This window comes from Carettochelys insculpta, chromosome 2 (assembly GCF_033958435.1).
Source record: "Carettochelys insculpta isolate YL-2023 chromosome 2, ASM3395843v1, whole genome shotgun sequence".
NCBI classification, from domain to species: domain Eukaryota; kingdom Metazoa; phylum Chordata; order Testudines; family Carettochelyidae; genus Carettochelys; species Carettochelys insculpta.
Window position 1 is genome coordinate 132,754,804 of NC_134138.1, and position 18,276 is coordinate 132,773,079.

Sequence of the window (18,276 nt, forward strand, 5' to 3'; positions counted from 1 at the left end):
GAAGGATCCTGATAGTCCCAATGTGGGATCGACAGCAATGGTTCCCCCTACTCCTGCGCATGTCGGACCGGCCACCGATGCCCCTTCCGGTGGCGCCGGATCTGCTCACGCAAGCCCAGGGGTCCATAGTGCATCCGCACCCCCAAAGCCTGCGACTACAAGCGTGGTTAATCTATGGCTCAGCTCCCTAGAGAGCACATGTACGGAGGATGTGCAACAAGTCCTAGAAAGTAGCAGGAGGACTTCCACCAGGAAGACCTACAAGCAGAAATGGACTCGCTTCACAGCATGGTGTTCTACCAAACAGCTAGCCCCCCTTTCGGTGCCTATACCTGTAATATTAGAGTATTTCCTGGACCTCAAGAGAGGAAGACTCTCACTATCCTCGTTAAAGGTCCACCTTGCCGCCATTTCGGCGTTCAGACACGAAGAGGAAGGGCACACGGTGTTCGCTCATCCCATGGTTACCAGGTTCCTCAAAGGGTTGGTAAACCTATACCCCCTTCGGAAACTGCTTCCACCTTTGTGGAACTTGGACCTGGTGCTTAATGCGCTACCGGGACCACCGTTCGAGCCTTTGGCCACGGTTTCCCTCCTCCTCCTTATGATAAAGACGACCTTTCTTCTCGCAATCACGTCAGCTCGCAGGGTGAGCGAGCTTGCGGCAGTTATGGCAACGCCACCCTGTACTGTTTTTTCCAAGGAGTCGGTAACCATACGGCTGCATCCAGCCTTTGTTCCTAAAGTTTCTTCTGAGTTTCACATTAACGAACCTATTGTTTTACCCTCGTTTTATCCAAAGCCTCATAACTCTAACAAAGAGGCGCGCCTACACCTCCTGGACGTGAGAAGGGCGCTAGCCTCCTATATAGACAGGACCAAGTCCTTCCGGAAAACGGATAGACTCCTAGTCTCTCTCGCTCCCAAATCAAAAGGAGAAGGTCTCTCTTCGCAGAGAATCTCGAAGCACATCGTATTCTGCATAAAAATGTGCTACGAACTCAAAAAGACTCTTTTACTGGCCCTGCCCAGGGCTCACTCCACTAGGGCGGTGGCAGCATCAGCAGCCTTTTTCAAGGGCGTTGCGCTGAAAGACATTTGCAGAGCGGCGACCTGGTCATCCTATGACACCTTCGCCAAACATTACGCCCTTCACAGGGTATTCCAAGAGGATACCCGTCTCTCGACAGCGGTCCTCTCGGGGACAAGCTGCACGTAATCCGATTACCCACCTCCTATCTTGGGTTACTGCTGGGTAATCACCTAACGTGGAGCACCCACGGGGACACTCGAAGAAGAAAGAAAGTTTACTCACCGTAGTAACGGTGGTTCTTCGAGATGTGTCCCCGTGGGTGCTCCACTACTCGCCCATCCTCCCCGCCCTGGATCTCTGTTTAGTGTTTTTCAGGAGCATCCGAGGTGGTTGGTCAAGGAACTGGCGGGGACCGGATCGCGCACGTGGCCAGGAGCGCGCAAGAGAGCGGCGCACACCAGCGCATGCGCGGTCCGGCAGAAACTGCTTGGAAGATCCGATCTGCGGCGCCGGGCGAGCCCGACACCTAATGTGGAGCACCCACGGGGACACATCTCGAATAACCACCGTTACTACGGTGAGTAACCTTTCTTTCTCATCTCACCCTTCTGAAGGCCCTTGTGTGGTTCCTGCCTCCATCTGCTGTGATCGTCTGCCAGCTCCTCTCAACTGTACGGCTCGATGACTACCTCCCTGAGGTCCCTCTTGCAAACATCTTTGTAGCGCAACTGGGGGCGTCCGGGAGGTCTTTTGCCAGAGGCTAGCTCGCCATACAGGATGTCTTTTGGGATCCTTCCATCATTTATCGTGTGGACGTGGCCAAGCCAGTGGAGCCGCCGCTGCCTGAGGAGGGTATGCATGGTTGGGATTCCAGCTTGCTCAAGGACGGCGGTGTTGGGCACTCTGTCCTTCCACGATATTCCAAGGATGTGCCTGAGGCAGTGCAAGTGGAAGACGTTCAGCCTCTTTTCCTGGCAGGCATACAGGGTCCAAGACTCGCTCCCGTAAAGGAGGGTGCTGAGGATGCAGGCGCTATAGACTTGCATTTTGATGTGGGTGTACAACTTGATGTTATTCCACACACACTCGCTGAGTCTGAACAGAGTTGTGGCTGCTTTTCCGATCCTCCTATTTAGCTCAGACTCCAATGACAGGGTGTCAGTGATGGTGGACCCGAGGTAAACGAACTCGTGGATGACCTCTAACGAATAATTGTCATTGCTGATTGATGGAGGGTCAGCAACATCCTGAGCAAGTACATTTGTCTTCTTTAGGCTGATGGAAAGCTTGAAGCCCTTGCATGCTTTGGAGAACCGATCCAGCAGTTTCTGAAGCTGGTCTTCCGTGTGTGACACTACAGCCACGTCATCCACGAACAGCAAATCTCTGATGAGGACTTCCCAAACCTTGTATTTAGCTTTCAGCCTTGCAAGATTAAACAGTTTCCCATCAGATCTTGTGTGCAAAAAGATGCCCTCTGTTTACGATCCAAAGGCATGCTTCAGGAAGAGCGTGAAGAAGATCCCGAACAATGTCGGAGCAAGGATGCATCTTTGTTTGACGCAGCTCCTGATGCTGAAAACATCCGATAATGTGCCGTCATATTGGATGGTTCCTCTCATGTCTTCGTGGAAAGACTGGATCATCTTGAGTACCTGTGGCAGACAGCCTATCTTGTGGAGCAGTTTGAACAGTCCATCCCTGCTGACCAAGTCGAAGGCCTTGGTCAGGTCGATGAAGGCAACATAGAGTGGTTTCCTCTGCTCCCTGCATTTCTCCTGCAGCTGCCTCAGAGAGAAGACCATGTCAACGGTAGATCTCTTTGCGCGGAATCCGCACTGTGATTCGGGATACACTCTCTCAGCAATCTTCTGGAGTCTGCCGAGGATGACGCGAGTGAACAGTTTCCCAGTGATGCTTAGGAGGGGGATTCCACGGTAATTCTTGCAGTCGCTTCTGTCTCCTTTGTTCTTATACAAGGTTATGATGTTAGTGTCGTGCTTATCTTGTGGAACCTCTCCCTCTCTCCAGCACAGGCACAGTAGCTCAAGTAGGGGTTCCAGGAGGCACATGTGTGGTCAAATTGCCCATGGTCCCATAAAATTTGTGTACAGCCAGCAGTCCTGACTCTCAGTGTTCTGTGGTGTTATTTATTTCTAAATTACCCCTTTAATGTCTTCTGAGATTCCAGTGGGCAGGGAAAGTATTGCTAATGTGCTAGACAATGTGGTTTGGCAAATTCTCATTTGGCATTCGTCAGGTCCCAAGAGTGCTGGACTAGGGAGGTTCAACCTGTACTACTACAGCTAGGGGCTTACCCTGGCTAAGAATAGAGACAAAAGACTGTTTCAGGCCCCATGCATAAATTTACTCGGGAAATGCCTTGTAGAAGGGTATGTTTTCAAGAGTTTGGATCCTAGTTTCTGTGAAACCAGCTGGTTCTGCAGCACACTGAATTTGGGGAGATAATCTACTTAATTATGTAGGAGAGGTTATGAGTGTAGACCCAGGTTTGTATTTTATGCTCTTGTTTTGTATTGTAGTCATTGTTTCTGCCACTTTTTAAACAAACCTAATATTGTTTTATTGTAAGTGGTCATGAGTGCTGTGTGATTTACAAGAACAGTGGCTTAAGGTAAAACTAGAAAATGCTCCTATGGGTGCAAAGGATCTGAAATTTCTGATAGAAGTCAGTGTCAGTCTGGATAACAGGAGGAACCTTCAAAGAGACTTGAGGACTGGGTTGTACCTATTGAGGACTTGAAAAGCAGACACTGGACTGGCAGAGCCCAGAGGAGAGTGAATGGTTAACTGGCTGGTGGTGTGAGAGGGCTAACACCCAGGCATTGGACAAGGCTACCTCTCATTGGAGGAAGGGATTAACAAAGTGATTCTCAACCCGAAACACGCTGAGTTGTTACGTGTTATCCTACTTAATTACTGCAGATTACTAACTCCAGAGTCTTCTGTCAAAGGTTGATTTGACCTTTCATCAGGGTGGGCAATAAGCATCTGGTGAGCTGGACAGGGTTCACCACAGTAGCCTCTTGCAGGCTGCCAGCACTTTATATACACCAGTGTCTCCGCAGGTAAGGCCACTTTGAACTCCTGCTGATTGTGAATTGTCCTTCCTTGTCACTGGGAGCTATCGGAAGCAGTGTTCCAGTCCATGCTACTTCCTGCAGCTCACTTTGGCTGGGAAGGCTGATCTGCAATCAACAGGAGCTGCAAGTGACTGTACCTGCAGATGTGCCCACCCCTGCATTAGGTAGGCATAACAATACAAGGGCCATCTACACTACACTGCAGAAGGTCAACTCATCTTTTTCCCCTGCACTGATATCAGATTCAGAGGAAGCTAGAGGCACTTCTGCATTCCCTTTGATAGCTTGATAATCATGCAAATCATGAAGTTGGATCTAATCAATCGGCTTGCCTTAATGGCAATGCATATTCTGCCATGTACACTGTAGTCTGCCATATGTTATTCAAAGGCCACAGTAAATCCAGTAACATATTTTTCTTTCCTTGTTACAGGGAGTACAAGGACAATATCAGAAAAGTTGATGAAGGCATAAAAGAAATTGTTTCAGTGCTTGAGGATTTTTATGGAAATGATGGAAAAACAGCCTTTATTTTAACTTCTGACCATGGAATGACAGATTGGGGTGAGACTTTTTAAACCTCTAAAGTTCGTTAGCATTTGAGATTGTTGTCAAGTTTCTAGTTACTAGAGTATGAGGAGATCTGGGGACTTCACTCACCAGTAAAGGTTTGCTGTCTCCACTGTGCCAGGTGCTTGATTTTATATCTGGCCAAATGACTCTATACAACTTCAGTGGAGGAGAAGATGCTGAGGGGATGGCATTCAGAACTGACAGAGAGAGGGAGAGTTTACTGCAGTCAAATTTTGATTTAAATGAGTCTCTGTCCTTTTTGTGAAGGTCAAAACCTGTCTTTTGCTGCTAATTAAAGCTACGTTGAGGCTATCTGAACCTCCAAAGAAACAGAACGGGACAAAGCCAGCCTTAATTTACATTGTTCACATCACAGTTTCTACTTAAAAGTTTTTGTGTGGTGAAAGTCCTGTTAATGTATATTATTGTTAGTAATACCAAAGGACATGTTCGCCTTACGTTTGGAAGGGTTTCGTTATATATGTCCTCTTAAAGAATGGTAACGTATGACTTCCTTCCCCCCAGATAAATTAATTAGCAAGGAATAATCATGTCAGATACCAAAAAAGAGGTACGTTTTACTAGTTAGCGGTCTTGGCAGCAATTGTGCTGTAGTGTAAGCCATATTAGATTTAGAGACACTTTAGTTTTTCTGGTGGGCATGGGTGAAATGTACCACTATGGTGACAGTCAGACTTCAAGGGGAAATTGCTGCTTTCCAGTAAATAATCTGTTTTCCTAAAAGCATCTGGATCATTTAATAGCTTCTGAGGAGGAATGCAAACTAAAGGAATAAAGAGAGAGTCTGCTCAAGATTTACTCTAAAGTTTCCTCTTGTTGGGACTAGCCCCATTCAAGCAACGAAACATCTGTGGTCAAACTGAATACTAGTAAACACATTTAAAGGTTTGTTTTGGATTCCACAAGTAATCTTTGTTGCCAGATATTACAAGTGAGGTTTGTGTATCAAAATGTCACTATGTGGAAAATATTTTTTCTTTATGTAAAAGAAAAACTGTGATTTGGAACTAATTTTACAGTTTTACATGTCTCTATTTATCTGTGAATAGCTACGTCTACACGTGAACGCTACATTGAAGTAGCTTATTTTGATGTAGCGACATCGAAATAGGCTATTTCGATGAATAACGTCTACACGTCCTCCAGGGCTGGTAACGTCAACGTTGAACGTCGACGTTGGGCAGCACCACATCGAAATAGGCGCTGCGAGGGAATATCTACACGCCAAAGTAGCACACATCGAAATAAGGGTGCCAGGAACAGCTGCAGCCAGGGTCACAGGGCGGACTAGCGCTTCCGGGGCAACAGCTAGCCGCTCCCTTAAAGGGCCCCTCCCAGACACACGCAGCCTGCACAGCACGTGGTCTGCAGAGCCATAGGCACGCACACCTCGAGTGACGCAGTCATGGACCCCCAGCAGCAGCAGCAGCAGCAGCAGCAGCTGCCAGAGGTCCACCCAGCCGCCCCTGCAGGAGCAGTGCTCGCCCTGCTCGATGCCATGCAGGAGGCAGCTGAGCACCTCCTTGCCACAGAGGAGGAGCTGCCCGCAGGGGAGGAGGACTCAACCCCCAACCCTGCAGGACCCCGCTGCCCCCCCCCGCCGCACACGCCGCCGGCTGTGGAGCTACCCCACCAACACCGACTGGTGGGAGCAGCTGGTGTTCGGAGAGTGGGACGACGACCGCTGGCTCCAGAACTTTCGCATGAGCCGGCAGACATTTCTGGAGCTATGCCAGTGGCTCACCCCGGCACTGAGGCACCAGGACACCACCATGTGGCGTGCCCTCAGCGTCGAGAAATGGGTCGGCATCGCTGTCTGGAAGCTGGCCACTCCAGACAGCTACCGATCCATGGGCCAGCAGTTTGGCGTCGGCAAGGCCACCGTCGGGGCTGTCCTCATGGAGGTAAGAGGAGCCACGGGGGGAGGGGGAGACAGCCCTGGCAGGGGAGGGGAGGGGAGGGCTTCCCCTGCAGGTCATCTGCGCCATCAATGCCCTGCTCCTCCACAGGCTCGTGAGGCTAGGGGACCCGGATACCGCCATCGCGGGCTTTGCTACCCTGGGCTTCCCCAATTGCTTCGGCGCTCTGGATGGGACTCACATCCCCATCCACGCCCCGGAACACAGTGGAGGACACTACATAAACAGGAAGGGCTACCACTCAGTGGTCCTCCAGGCCTTGGTGGACAGCCGGGGCCGTTTCCTGGACATATATGTGGGCTGGCCTGGCAGCACCCACGACGCCCAGGTATTCCGGAACTCGGGCCTGTGCCGCCGGCTGGAGGCGGGGACCTACATCCCCCAGCGGGAGATCCCCGTGGAGGACACCAGCATGCCCCTCTGCGTCATCGCAGATGCGGCATACCCCCTCCGGCCCTGGCTCATGCACTTGTACACGGGCCATCTGTCTGCCAGCCAGGAGCGCTTCAACCAGCGCCTGAACCACGCGCGCCAGGTGATGGAGCGCACATTTGGGCGCCTCAAAGGGCGCTGGAGGTGTCTCCTCACCCGCCTTGATGCAGGCCCCACCAACATCCCCCAGACTGTGGGTGCATGCAGCGCCCTACACAACCTGTTGGAGAGCAAGGGGGAGGCCTTCTTTCAGGGCTGGGCTGTGGAGGCCGGCAGGGCCGATGTGCAGCCACCCGCTGCCCCTAGTCGCCAGGTGGACCCTGAAGGGACCCGGGTCTGGGAGGCCCTGCGGGCCCAGTTCGATGAGGCCGTGGGGTGAACGCTGGCAGGACCCCCACTGCATCTCCCCATCCTCCACAACACTCCCTGCCCATACGCCCACACCACAGAGCATCCAAGAGCACACACCCCTGACTTTTCTTGTAAAAATAAAAGCAGACAGTTGTTTGTCAACTCAAACATCTTTACTAGAACTCTTCTTCTTCTTCTTATTATTATTAATATTATGAACAAGACAAACTAACTATGTACAGGGGAAATCTAACTGAGAAATATATATACATTATAAAAATAGGGATAACATGAAAGGGGAAGACAAGGAAGGGGAGAACTATTTACATGCGGGGGTAAGGATCAGCATAGTAACGGGTCAAATATACGAACTATTTACAAGAAAAGAACAATAAACTGGGGGGAATATATACAAAGGGGGAGTGGGGCCACATCCTTTGCCCCACGCCCCTATAGTCCAGCGCTGGGGGTGGGCGGCCGGGATCCCCGCCTCGGCTGCAGCCCTGTCCGGGGCTGGCTGGGGGCCGGGCGGACCGGGAGATACGGCCGGTGAGTGTCAGCTGGCCCCAGATCCCCCTCGGCGGAATGGCCCTCGGTGGCGGGTGGCGGTGCGACGGCGGATGGCGCAGCGGCTGGAGCAGCAGGTAGAGCAGGCAGGGTGGGCGCTGCAGTGGTTGGCGCGGCCTGGGGGGCCAAGGAGTCCGCGATGCGGTTGAGGGTCCGCATGTAGGCCCCCCATGCCTCCTGACACCAGGCCAGCGCCCGCTTCTGCAGCTGGAGGCGGCGTTCCTCCACCCGCAGCCTCTGCTCGGCGACCTCCAGCTGCCGATGGTGTAGGGCCAGCAGCTGGGGGTCCGTCGCCATCGGCTGCTGGTGCTGGGTCCGCCGTCTTCCCCGCCGTGGGGCCGATTGGTCCTCCGCCGAGGGGCTGGCCTGGAGTGATGGCCCCGGAGGGCTTTCTGGGACCATTGACGCCTCGCCGGCGCTCTCCTGTCCTTCCGATGCTGCAGCTGCGGAACACGGGGCGGGGGGGGGGAAGAAGAGTGGAGACAGCCGTTAGTGTGGGCCCCGAGCTGTGGCCCTTGTCCCCCCACCCCTCTGCTGCAGGTTCCCCGTCCCCGGGAGATGCTGCTGTGATGGGGTTCAGGGGTCCCCCTGCACTACACCCCGTCTGCTGGCAGGAGTGACTCTCACTCAGCAGGTACGACAGGAGGTTTATTAGGCAACAGATGCCCAATTTCTCACAGAAGCGACAGTACAGTAGTCAGAGACAGTCCTTCCAACCCGTCCTTGGGAGAAGACCCCGAGGGGTGCCCCTCTGGGGTGTAGCTTTCCCCCTCCTCAGGCTGGCTGCCTTCTAGCTCTCCCTTCCCCTAGCCTCTAACTGCCGCCCCCGATTCAAACCCAGCTCGGCTTCTCCCTCCTCTTTGTTCAGGGCAGAGGTGTAACATGCCAGTTGTAGCCCCAGGATCATCCTTAGCCACTGGGAGCTTTTCAGCTTGTTTCTCATATGTAGCCTGAGTCTCGCATTTGCACTCCCCCCACTCCATCACATGCTGCTGCTGCTGCTGCTGCTGCTGCTGCTGCTGGGTGTCCCACCCCCTCCCCCCGGGGGACCCTAGAGGTTCCGCTCCCCCCAGCCCGGGGGATGGGGCATGGCACTGTCGTGCTGTGGGGGGCAGGGGCTGATGCACTCTTCTGAGGGACATGCCACTGCTGTCCTTGGGGCCATGGTCATCTGGGCATGTGGAGGGCCCTGGTCATATCTATTACCCCCGCCCCTCAACCCCGGGGGTGTGCACCGAGGGGGTACGTACCTGACGGTCCACTCCCACGGTCGGGGGACACTCGGTGGGTGGACGCCCGGCTGGAGCTCCTGGATGGGAGGATGATGTGGAGGCCGGCGTCACTGGAGGAGGAGTCCCTCTCCTCCTCCTCCTCCTCCGGTGCCCCGGGAGTGGGCTCCTGGGGGGGCCCCCTGGGGTGCGGGGCTTGCCTCTGGGGTGGACTCCACCTCCGGGGCCTGCTGGGGTTCCTCGGCCGAGGTATCAAGAGTGGCCGGAGGGGAGGAGGTGTACCGGGGGCCCAGGATGTCTCTGAGCTCCCTGTAAAAGGGGCAAGTGATGGGGGCAGCCCCAGATTGGCTGGCCGCATCCTGGGCCCGGGCGTAACCCTGCTGTAGCTCCTTCACTTTACTCCGGACATGATCCGGAGTGCGGGCAGGGTGACCCTGGGTGGCCAGGCCCTCGGCCAGCCGAGCGAACGCATCCGCGTTCCGCCTCTTGCTCCCCATTACCTGGAGTACCTCCTCCTCGCTCCAGAGCCCCAGCAGGTCCCGAAGCTCGGCCTCCGTCCAGGAGGGGCCCCGCTGCTGCTTCCCCACCTGGCTGCTGGGCTGGGAGCCCTGGCTCCCCTTGGGGGGGTCCCCTGGGGGTGCTTGGGGGGCTGCCGTGCGGCCATCGTAGCTGGGGTGCGTGTCTGTGGTGGCTGAGGGACATGCAGGCTGGTCGCATGTCTGGGCTGCCGCCTGCACGTTCTCTCAGCTTCCTGCACAGGAAGGGAGGGTGCGGAGAGCTTTAAGGGGCTGCTCCACGCGGCTACCATTGAGCTCAGGGGCTGGAGAGAGCGTCTCTCAACCCCTCAGCTGATGGCCGCCATGGAGGACCCCGCAATTTCGATGTTGCGGGACGCGCAACGACTACACATTCCCTACTTCAACGTTGAACGTCGAAGTTGAGTGCTATTCCCATCCCCTCATAGGGTTAGCGACTTCGACGTCTCGTCGCCTAACGTCGATGTTAACTTCGAAATAGCGCCCAACACGTGTAGCCGTGACGGGCGCTATTTCGAAGTTGGCGCCGCTACTTTGAAGTAGCGTGCACGTGTAGACGCGGCTAATGTGAGTTACAGTGTGAGTTTACTTGAGCGCTCGCTGGTCAGTCCTACATGGCTATGTCTACACTGGAGAGTTTTGTCAACAAAACCCATGGAGCGTCCGCATTACCAAGGTGTTCTGTCAACAGTGAATCAACAGAACGCGTCACTTTTGTCGACAGCGTTCTGCCTCTCCCCCATGATGCAGAAAGCCTTTGTTGACAGCGATATGGGCACTGGGAAGCCCTGTCTGCTCTATTTCTGGTTGGCTGCTTTATCAAAAGACGAGCTGGGCTGTCTGGCCTCTCTGTCATCAGAGCAGATCTCTCTTTCGATCTGCTTTGCAGTCTGGCTGCAGTCTGTCAACAGAAGTTTTGTCCGAAGATACCTCCCGACAGTAACTTCTGTTGACAGAACAAAAAGCAGTCAAGTAGCACTGTAAAGACTAGCAAAATAGTTTATTGGGTGAGCTTTCGTGGGACAGACCCACTTCTTCAGACCACAGCCAGACTAGAATAGACTCAATATTTAAGGACGTCTGTCTGGATCACAGATCGCTATAGTGTAGACATAATTCCATGTGTCCATTTGGCAGTATAGCAGAACAACTTGCTGTAATTAATGTTCTGCAATTCTGTAGATTCTATTCTAATAGGTGGTAAGCCATGGAAACTTTCCAGCCCAGCATCCATGGAAGCTGTTGATGGTAAATAGCAGTATATTTGTATTTATTAGCATGAAGTGTGCTGAATCATTGATGCTTCAGGTACAGTTCAAGAGTAAAAAACAGAGTTTAATAGTTTCCTTTTGCATAAAACTACACACTGTTCAGAGATGGAATCACAGGCTTTGTTTACCCCTAAAAATCCATCAGAGAGGGTAAGAGTTTATTTATAGTTACTTTGAAAGCAGTCAATCCCATTATCATTTGCTCATATGCAAAACTAAGGTCTCTTTTGACTATTAAATCTTATTGTTGAGCTAGCTGACATTTAAATTGGAATATGTGAATTTTAGAATGTATTTTTCCTTCCTGACTCTTTCTTCTTGCAGTCTGCATTCACAACAATAAAAAGATCTAATGGCTTTGGGTGTCACTGTCATCTTCCTAAGCTTTTTGGTTGATAAATATTTTTATTTGTGTTTCATTAGCTGGAAAAAAAAGGAAATCCTGGAAAATACTTAGGGATTCCTCAGAAGGCTGTCTTTAGCTTGGATCTTATCATGGCACAGGGCCTTGGAAAGTAAAATCAAAGAAACTTAAAATGAGCCAACAATGTGGTGCAGTTGCAAAAAAGGCTAATCTCTTTCTGCAAGTGTTTTAACAGGTGTGTGTGCAAGATGGGAGGTAATTGTCTTGATGCAGTAGAAACTTCTTTTGGAGTGTTGTGTCCAACTTTGGGTGCCACACTTTATGAAGGACATAGACAAACATGAGAGAGTCCAGAGGAGGGGAACAAAAATGATAAAAGGTTAAGAAAACCTGACCTGTGATGAAAGGTTAAAAAAAAAAACCTGGGTATATTTAGCTTTGATCAAAGCAGAGGCAGAGGCGTTGGGGATACATCTGAGAAGACTTCTGGTATGTTTGACTGTTTACAAAAAGAATAGTGATTAATTGTTCTCTGTGACCAGTGGAGGTAGTACCAGAACTAAAAAGATTAATTTGGAATAAGGGAGATTTAGATTAGGTGTAAGAAGAAATTTTCCGAACAATAAGGATATAACCTGGAATAGATTACCAACGGAGGTTATGGAAACCTCATTCTTAGAGGTTTTGAGGACAAATTGGCCAAATATATGTTGAGAATGATGTAGAAATAGTTGGTCCTACCTCAGCAATAGATGATCTTTCAACCATACTGTTTTATGACTTTGTAAAATGTGTGTATCCTTAGAATTTTTGAGAGATTCTTCCTGCCCATCTTTTCTAATAGCCTCATCCTTTACCTTTGAGTGGGTGCATTACAATTAACTTTAATGATCTCAGGCTCCAACCCAAAGAAATCACATCTGGACCATAGCTTAGAATCTAAAGGCTGTGGATCAATGCTTTTATTAGTGTTACAGTGCTAGCAACTGCAGTTATTTATTTTGAGTCCATTCAAAAGGTGTAAACAAAACAAGTAAACAATACAGTTCTTGCCACAAAGAAGTTATAATTTAATTTTGGCATGCCACAAGGTATGATGGTCAGACACACACCTAAAGGGGCAAAGAATTCAGTAAGAGCAGAGGGGAGGAATAGTAAGAGTGGCTGCCATGTGGCTATTCAGTAAGTCAGTGAAGCACATTCATGGGCCAATTTAAAACAACCCACTAAAAATCACTTTTCTCTTGTGATGTTTTCACTACATTGGAGAGAGGCCCTAACCCATGTCTGACAAATGGGTCCAGAACTCCCTTTTAAAAATTGAAAATTTCTGGTCCTTCCCAGTTTGGCTACAGCTACGCTACAGAAGTATTTTGAAACAGTTATTTCGAAATATCTTATTTTGAAATAACACAGCTACACACAAAATGCATTTTGAAATAGCACCGAGTTGTTTTGAAATAGCATTTCTGGACACACAGCACTATTTCGAAATAATGCCATTAGATGCCATTATGGCTTATTTTGAAACAGCCTTAGTTTGTGTCTTAATAGTGCCTCTTTCTAAATAGGCATTATTCCTCCTGCAATGAGAGTTACCAATTTCAGAATAATGCACTTGCTATTTTCAATTTATTTTGAAATAGTGTGTGTGTAGTGTAGATGCTATCAAAGTTATTTCAAAATAACAGCTGTTATTTAGAAATAATTCTGCAGTGTAGATGTAGCCTTTCTGTGCTCTACAGAGAAGAACAAACTTTGCCTTTTCTGCTCTCTGTGCGAGAACCTTTGGGAAGGGATTTTTTCCCCTGAAAAATATTTTTCTGTATTTTTTCCACTGTTAACTTTTTGCTTCTCTCTTTGGCTGTGCCTTTGTTTGGGTGGGAGATAATCTTTTTGGAAACGCTTTGATGTATGTGTCTAGGAACTTCCAAACACTAGTAGTATATCACATGACCTTATACGTAGTAGTACAAACTGAAGCAGCTGCTGTTGCAACTCGGATAGGCTCCTGCTTATGAACTTGTAGATGAAGTCTTGCTTTGGAAGGGAGAGCCACGACTGAGGCATATTTTCATAGCACCAGAAGTGGTTACTGCTCCATGAGATGTGTTGTCACTTGTTTCCACAGAGAGCAATTTAGTAGTCTTCTGCTTTACTGAACAGTGGATTTAGGGTACACCAAGTCATTCAGAGGGGTGTTCCTTGCACCTGATGCCAACCTGACTTGTCTCCATTATGAACCACTTTACTAGAAATCAGTTTGTGGAACATTATATACAGCAGCAAGAGAGACCTCTGCTAGGACCTGGCATAAGCAAAAAAAAAAAAAAAAAGTCGAAACAAATTCATTTGTGGGAGGAGCTCTCCTGTAGTGATCCCCATGCAGATAAGCAACATGTGTTTTCCCAGCTCCTGCATTTCTGCCCGCCACCCCCTCTCCCCCACCGCCCTTGCTCAGAGCTAGTTTCCTTTTGCACCAAGGGGTTTTCATCCTGGATTAGAAGTTTCACTGACTGGCTCTGACCCAATCATCAAAACAAAGGGTAGGGAGAGTACTTGGGGGAGGGGGATTTAAATCCACAAATCCTTCCCAGACCTGCATGCTTTTAGGGTTCAAGTGGCTTAATAGAAAGCAGGTGAACTTTAACCTTTCATCTGTATCCTCACTCATTGTACATGTAACTTCATCTCTACCTCTAGAGCATATATATTAAGATTTCATCTTCTTACATAAACAAATTTGATATTCTATCAAAGGCGTCTTATGTGTACACACGTGTGCACACACACACATACATACATACATTTTTGTAGACTGTGCTTTGTAAGGTACACTGAGAGTAGGACAGGGTTCCTATGGTTCCCCAGCTTGTTCAATGGGTGTCTTCACCACAGGAAGCAGAAAATAGAGGCTTACAGCTACTTTGTACCTTTAAAAACCAAGTTGCTCATTTAGTTCCCTATGCCTCAAAGTTGCCCAAATCTATACATGTTTCACTGTACACACTTAAGTCCTCCCTTGGGTTTCAATGGCAGATGCGAGTTAGGCACACATATATGTTTTTGAAGGGTTGGAGCTTAAATGTTTTGCTTTAGATACCCACATCTGAAAATTTGAACTGAAATTTCCTTGAGTTCCACATATTTTAAATGAGGAAAAATACCTATTTCAGACTGTGTAGTGAAGCTGACCTTAACCAGTGCTTTCAAGTTGCTTTGTGATTCTTAAACGGCTGGAACTACACAAGCAAAATTTTTCAAAGAGAGGTTTTTAAAATGTTTCTTGTCATTGCAGAAAAATAAAGTGTGGTGCTAGTATTGCCTGTCTGAAGAGTATAGACAGAATGTTTTTCCTAGGTTCTCTGAGAGCACTACTATTCTTGCTTATCAAGTCATTATGGTTTTGATTTGTCATATCTGCAGGCTCTCATGGGGCTGGTCATCCCTCAGAGACTTTAACACCATTGATTGCTTGGGGAGCTGGAGTGAATTATCCACAGAAAGTCACATTCCAGTTCTTTGAAGATGAATTTTTAAAAGGTATGTAAACGCATCACCAAGCTACATTAAAAGAAGTTACTTTAGTTTTATTGCACTAATTTTCAAGGGGAACGGCAATATTTGACCCTTACATACATCCACCCCACCCCATTTAAACCAAACTGATGTTACAGAGCAGTTAGGTTTGCAGGCAAGAAAACAAAGATGGAGTTAGCCCTAGAGTATCTTGTGTTAAAAAGTGGGTGGTTGGGTAAATATGTGATGATGATTGTGGAAGGCTGGTCTCATGGATAAAATCACACTCACGGAGTTTCCTTCAGTTATTATATCGTGGGCTTCTCCCTGCAAGAAGGCTGTCCGTGTTCCTAATCTTTGTATGTTCCACATGGAGCATTGTTCTGGGGATGCCTTCCATGTGCTAATTTTTCTGCACAGAAGCCAGATAGCTGTACATTAATTCCAGACTTCCTTGCAGCCCTACAGAAGGATTGCAATAGTGATGCTTCCAGAGTCTTGTTTTTCACAGATGGCTTGAACATACTCCCCATCCCTGAAGGGTTTCTTAAAAGGCCAAAGCTGCCTGCATAAACTACTGATTGTGGGTAATCCTTCAGATTTCCAGCTGAACAGAATACAATAGAGAGCATGGCTGTATTCCTGGCATTAGTTCATCCTGATGACAGTTTTGACCTCCTTGGCACAGCACTCCTCTAGAGCAGGGGTGGGGAAACCTTCTTCGAGTTGGGGGCCACTGACCCACATAAAAATCAAGGTGGATGTGCAGAGTCTGGGTCGGAGGCACTGCAGGGTCTTCTGAGCCCCAGGTGCATATATCTTGCTCTGCTGAAGACGTGGCAATGCTATGAAAGCAATGCTTTCCTCCCACGCTCCTCTTCTGCAAATTGAGGGCTCTTCCATTTCATTTTCCTCTCTGTGGCTGTAGTGGAATGTAAGGTAGTTGTGCTTTTTGAGTCAAAGAAACCACTGCCATGACTCTTCCTTTCTGTGTGTTTTTTTTTCCTCCCTTTTTATTTTTTTCTCTCAGAAAAAATGCAGTCTCTGCCCAGTTCTAATACATGAAATACGGAAAAGTCATTTTTTCATATTATAAATACATGGTATTAAGATAGTGGATTGCGGAAAGCTCATTGGGGTGCAGTGGTGCTGTGCATGTTTTGAAATATTACATCATGCACTTGGCTTGCTTTTCTTTTTCTCTTGTGCTCCATTTTTGTGCCTATTTCCTTTCTCAAGGCTTCTTGAGGGTCTAAGAGTGTTGAGGATCGATGGAGCAATGAGTTTCTAGGTTGCTGTATTAGAGAGGGGAGAAAAGAGGCAAAATGACTGCAGGCCTAAGTTTTCATTGTGGCGTGTGCTTGAGGAGAGTAATGGTGGCAGAGACTAAATGACGTTAACTTCTCTGGGTCTAGATCATGCTAACGTTTCACTTTTTAGACTCAAATATTTGCACAAAACCTTTCCATCTCCAGCAGGTTTGAAAATAAGCCACAAAATAAATAATAGTGATAGTACACAAAAACAGCTGACTTTGAAGCTATGTCATGAATACTGGACTGCCAGAAATGGTGAAGTGTTGTTTTCAGTGTAGGTGTAGCTATGTTGATCCAAAGATATGAGAGGGATAAGATAGGCGAGGTAATCTTTTCTTCTTGGAGTGAGTGCTCCACTCTAGGTACCTCTTGTGCTTCAGATCAGAAATTTTAGGTCACAGGATCCATTTAGTTCATGTGCTCACCCTTAGCAGCCTCACGTCCTGCACTGTGGCTAGATAGAATTGCATGGACAATCCTCAGTTTCTTCTCAGCTGCCTCAGCTTGAGATTGAAATCTCAGCAGTGTCTCAGTTGAGCTTGCCTCAGCTGTGTTTTTTCTCTTGTATCTTACTAGTTACTTAGTGGGAGTTCTTAATGTTTACTTTGTATTAGTTGTACTCATTTTAGAAATGTTAAAAAAAAAAAAAACCGGAAAGAAGAGTTTGAAATAAAAGAAGCTTTACTTATACTTTTGTGGTAGGGACTGTTGTCATTGTGTCTATTTTTTTTCTCCCCTCATGGGAACTTAAATGCTGGGAGGAAATGCTGCCTTTCATGCCAAGAGGCTACCACAGCCAGTGACACGTATGCCTAGTATGTGGTTTGCCTTGTATAGTCATGTTTCCCAAAATGTAATTTCCGCTTGGCATTAAGATGGAGAGCCAGCAAGAACTGGGAACTTCCGCTACATTTCTTCATGATGGAGAGTTCACTGAAATTGGCATCTGATCCTAGCCAGGAGGCCCTCTGCCCTTTCCCACCCTCAACCCATGATGGTCTCTGAGCAAGTCAATTATTTTGCCCTCCTTGGCACAGCACTCCTCTGAAGCAGGGGTGGGGAGTCACTGACGCACTGAAATATCAGGGTGGAGAAGCAGAGTATGCGGGCGAGACTGTGTGGAACATTGGGGCACATACCTTGTTCAGCTCCTGGGGGTGCACAGACGGTTCCATGCCCTTCTGCACTTGCAGGCACTGTTCTCCATCGCTTACATTGGGTGGCTTTTCCTGGTCAATGGAAGCAGTGGGGGTGGAGCTTGCGGGCAGGGCTGTCTCTGGATGCAGGGCCCAGCATGACACTCCTGCCCCAGGTGTGAGGCCCAGGACAATCCCTCTCCTGCACCTAGCCCTGCCACTTCTTGCCCATACTCCAGGCCTCCCCAAGGCCCTACCCATGCTCCACCTGGGCTGAACTGCTCTTGTGAACCCTCCCTCCTGAGCAAGCTGGCATTGCCACTTCCCCTTGGCCCCCCCACATTTTTTCATGCCGTGCTAGGAGTCCCACTCCACTTTTTTGCAAAACTGTCCATTTCTTCAGTTTGTGTGATCAGCTGGCAAGAGCAAAGGTACAAAGGTCCATTTTTGCTTTAAAAAAAAAAAAAAAAAAAAGTTGTCCCGGCCAACATTCCCTCTAACCTTTTCCATTCATGCATTGAGTAAATTTTGTGTAAGGCATGTGCAAATGTGCATCACCAACAGAAACCCAAAACCCAGCTGTGGGCCTTCTGCTAATCAGCTAGGTGGCACTTGAATTTCTCCTGAGCGGCTGTGCAGGTGCGCAGCTTATTGGGAACACTGGTCGCAGCCAAAATGGGATGTATGGTCACTCTGTTTAAATAGTACTGTCCCTTTGGCCGGTACATGTGTGCTCTCATGCCCTGCACTATGGCTATACAGAACTGAGTGATGAACCACCCTCAGTTCCTTCTCTGTCACAAAGCTCAGCTGTAAAGATCTCTGAAGCAGGTCCAAGTCACAGCTCTACATGTTTCCACAACAGGAATGTTCTTTCAAAGCTTATTGAAGTAGAGAGGGACCTC

General features: G+C 48.8%; 1 protein-coding gene across 6 annotated transcripts in view; it reads left to right on the forward strand.

The window, feature by feature from the left end:
- Positions 1 to 18,276, forward strand: part of PIGN (phosphatidylinositol glycan anchor biosynthesis class N) — a 209,606-nt gene that overhangs the window by 73,786 nt on the left and 117,544 nt on the right. For all 6 annotated transcript variants that reach the window (XM_074985941.1, XM_074985945.1, XM_074985943.1 and 3 more), the window contains 2 exons: positions 4,571 to 4,701; positions 14,827 to 14,943. In XM_074985941.1, the coding sequence (XP_074842042.1) occupies positions 4,571 to 4,701; positions 14,827 to 14,943 (248 nt within the window). The remainder of the gene's footprint in view (positions 1 to 4,570; positions 4,702 to 14,826; positions 14,944 to 18,276) is intronic.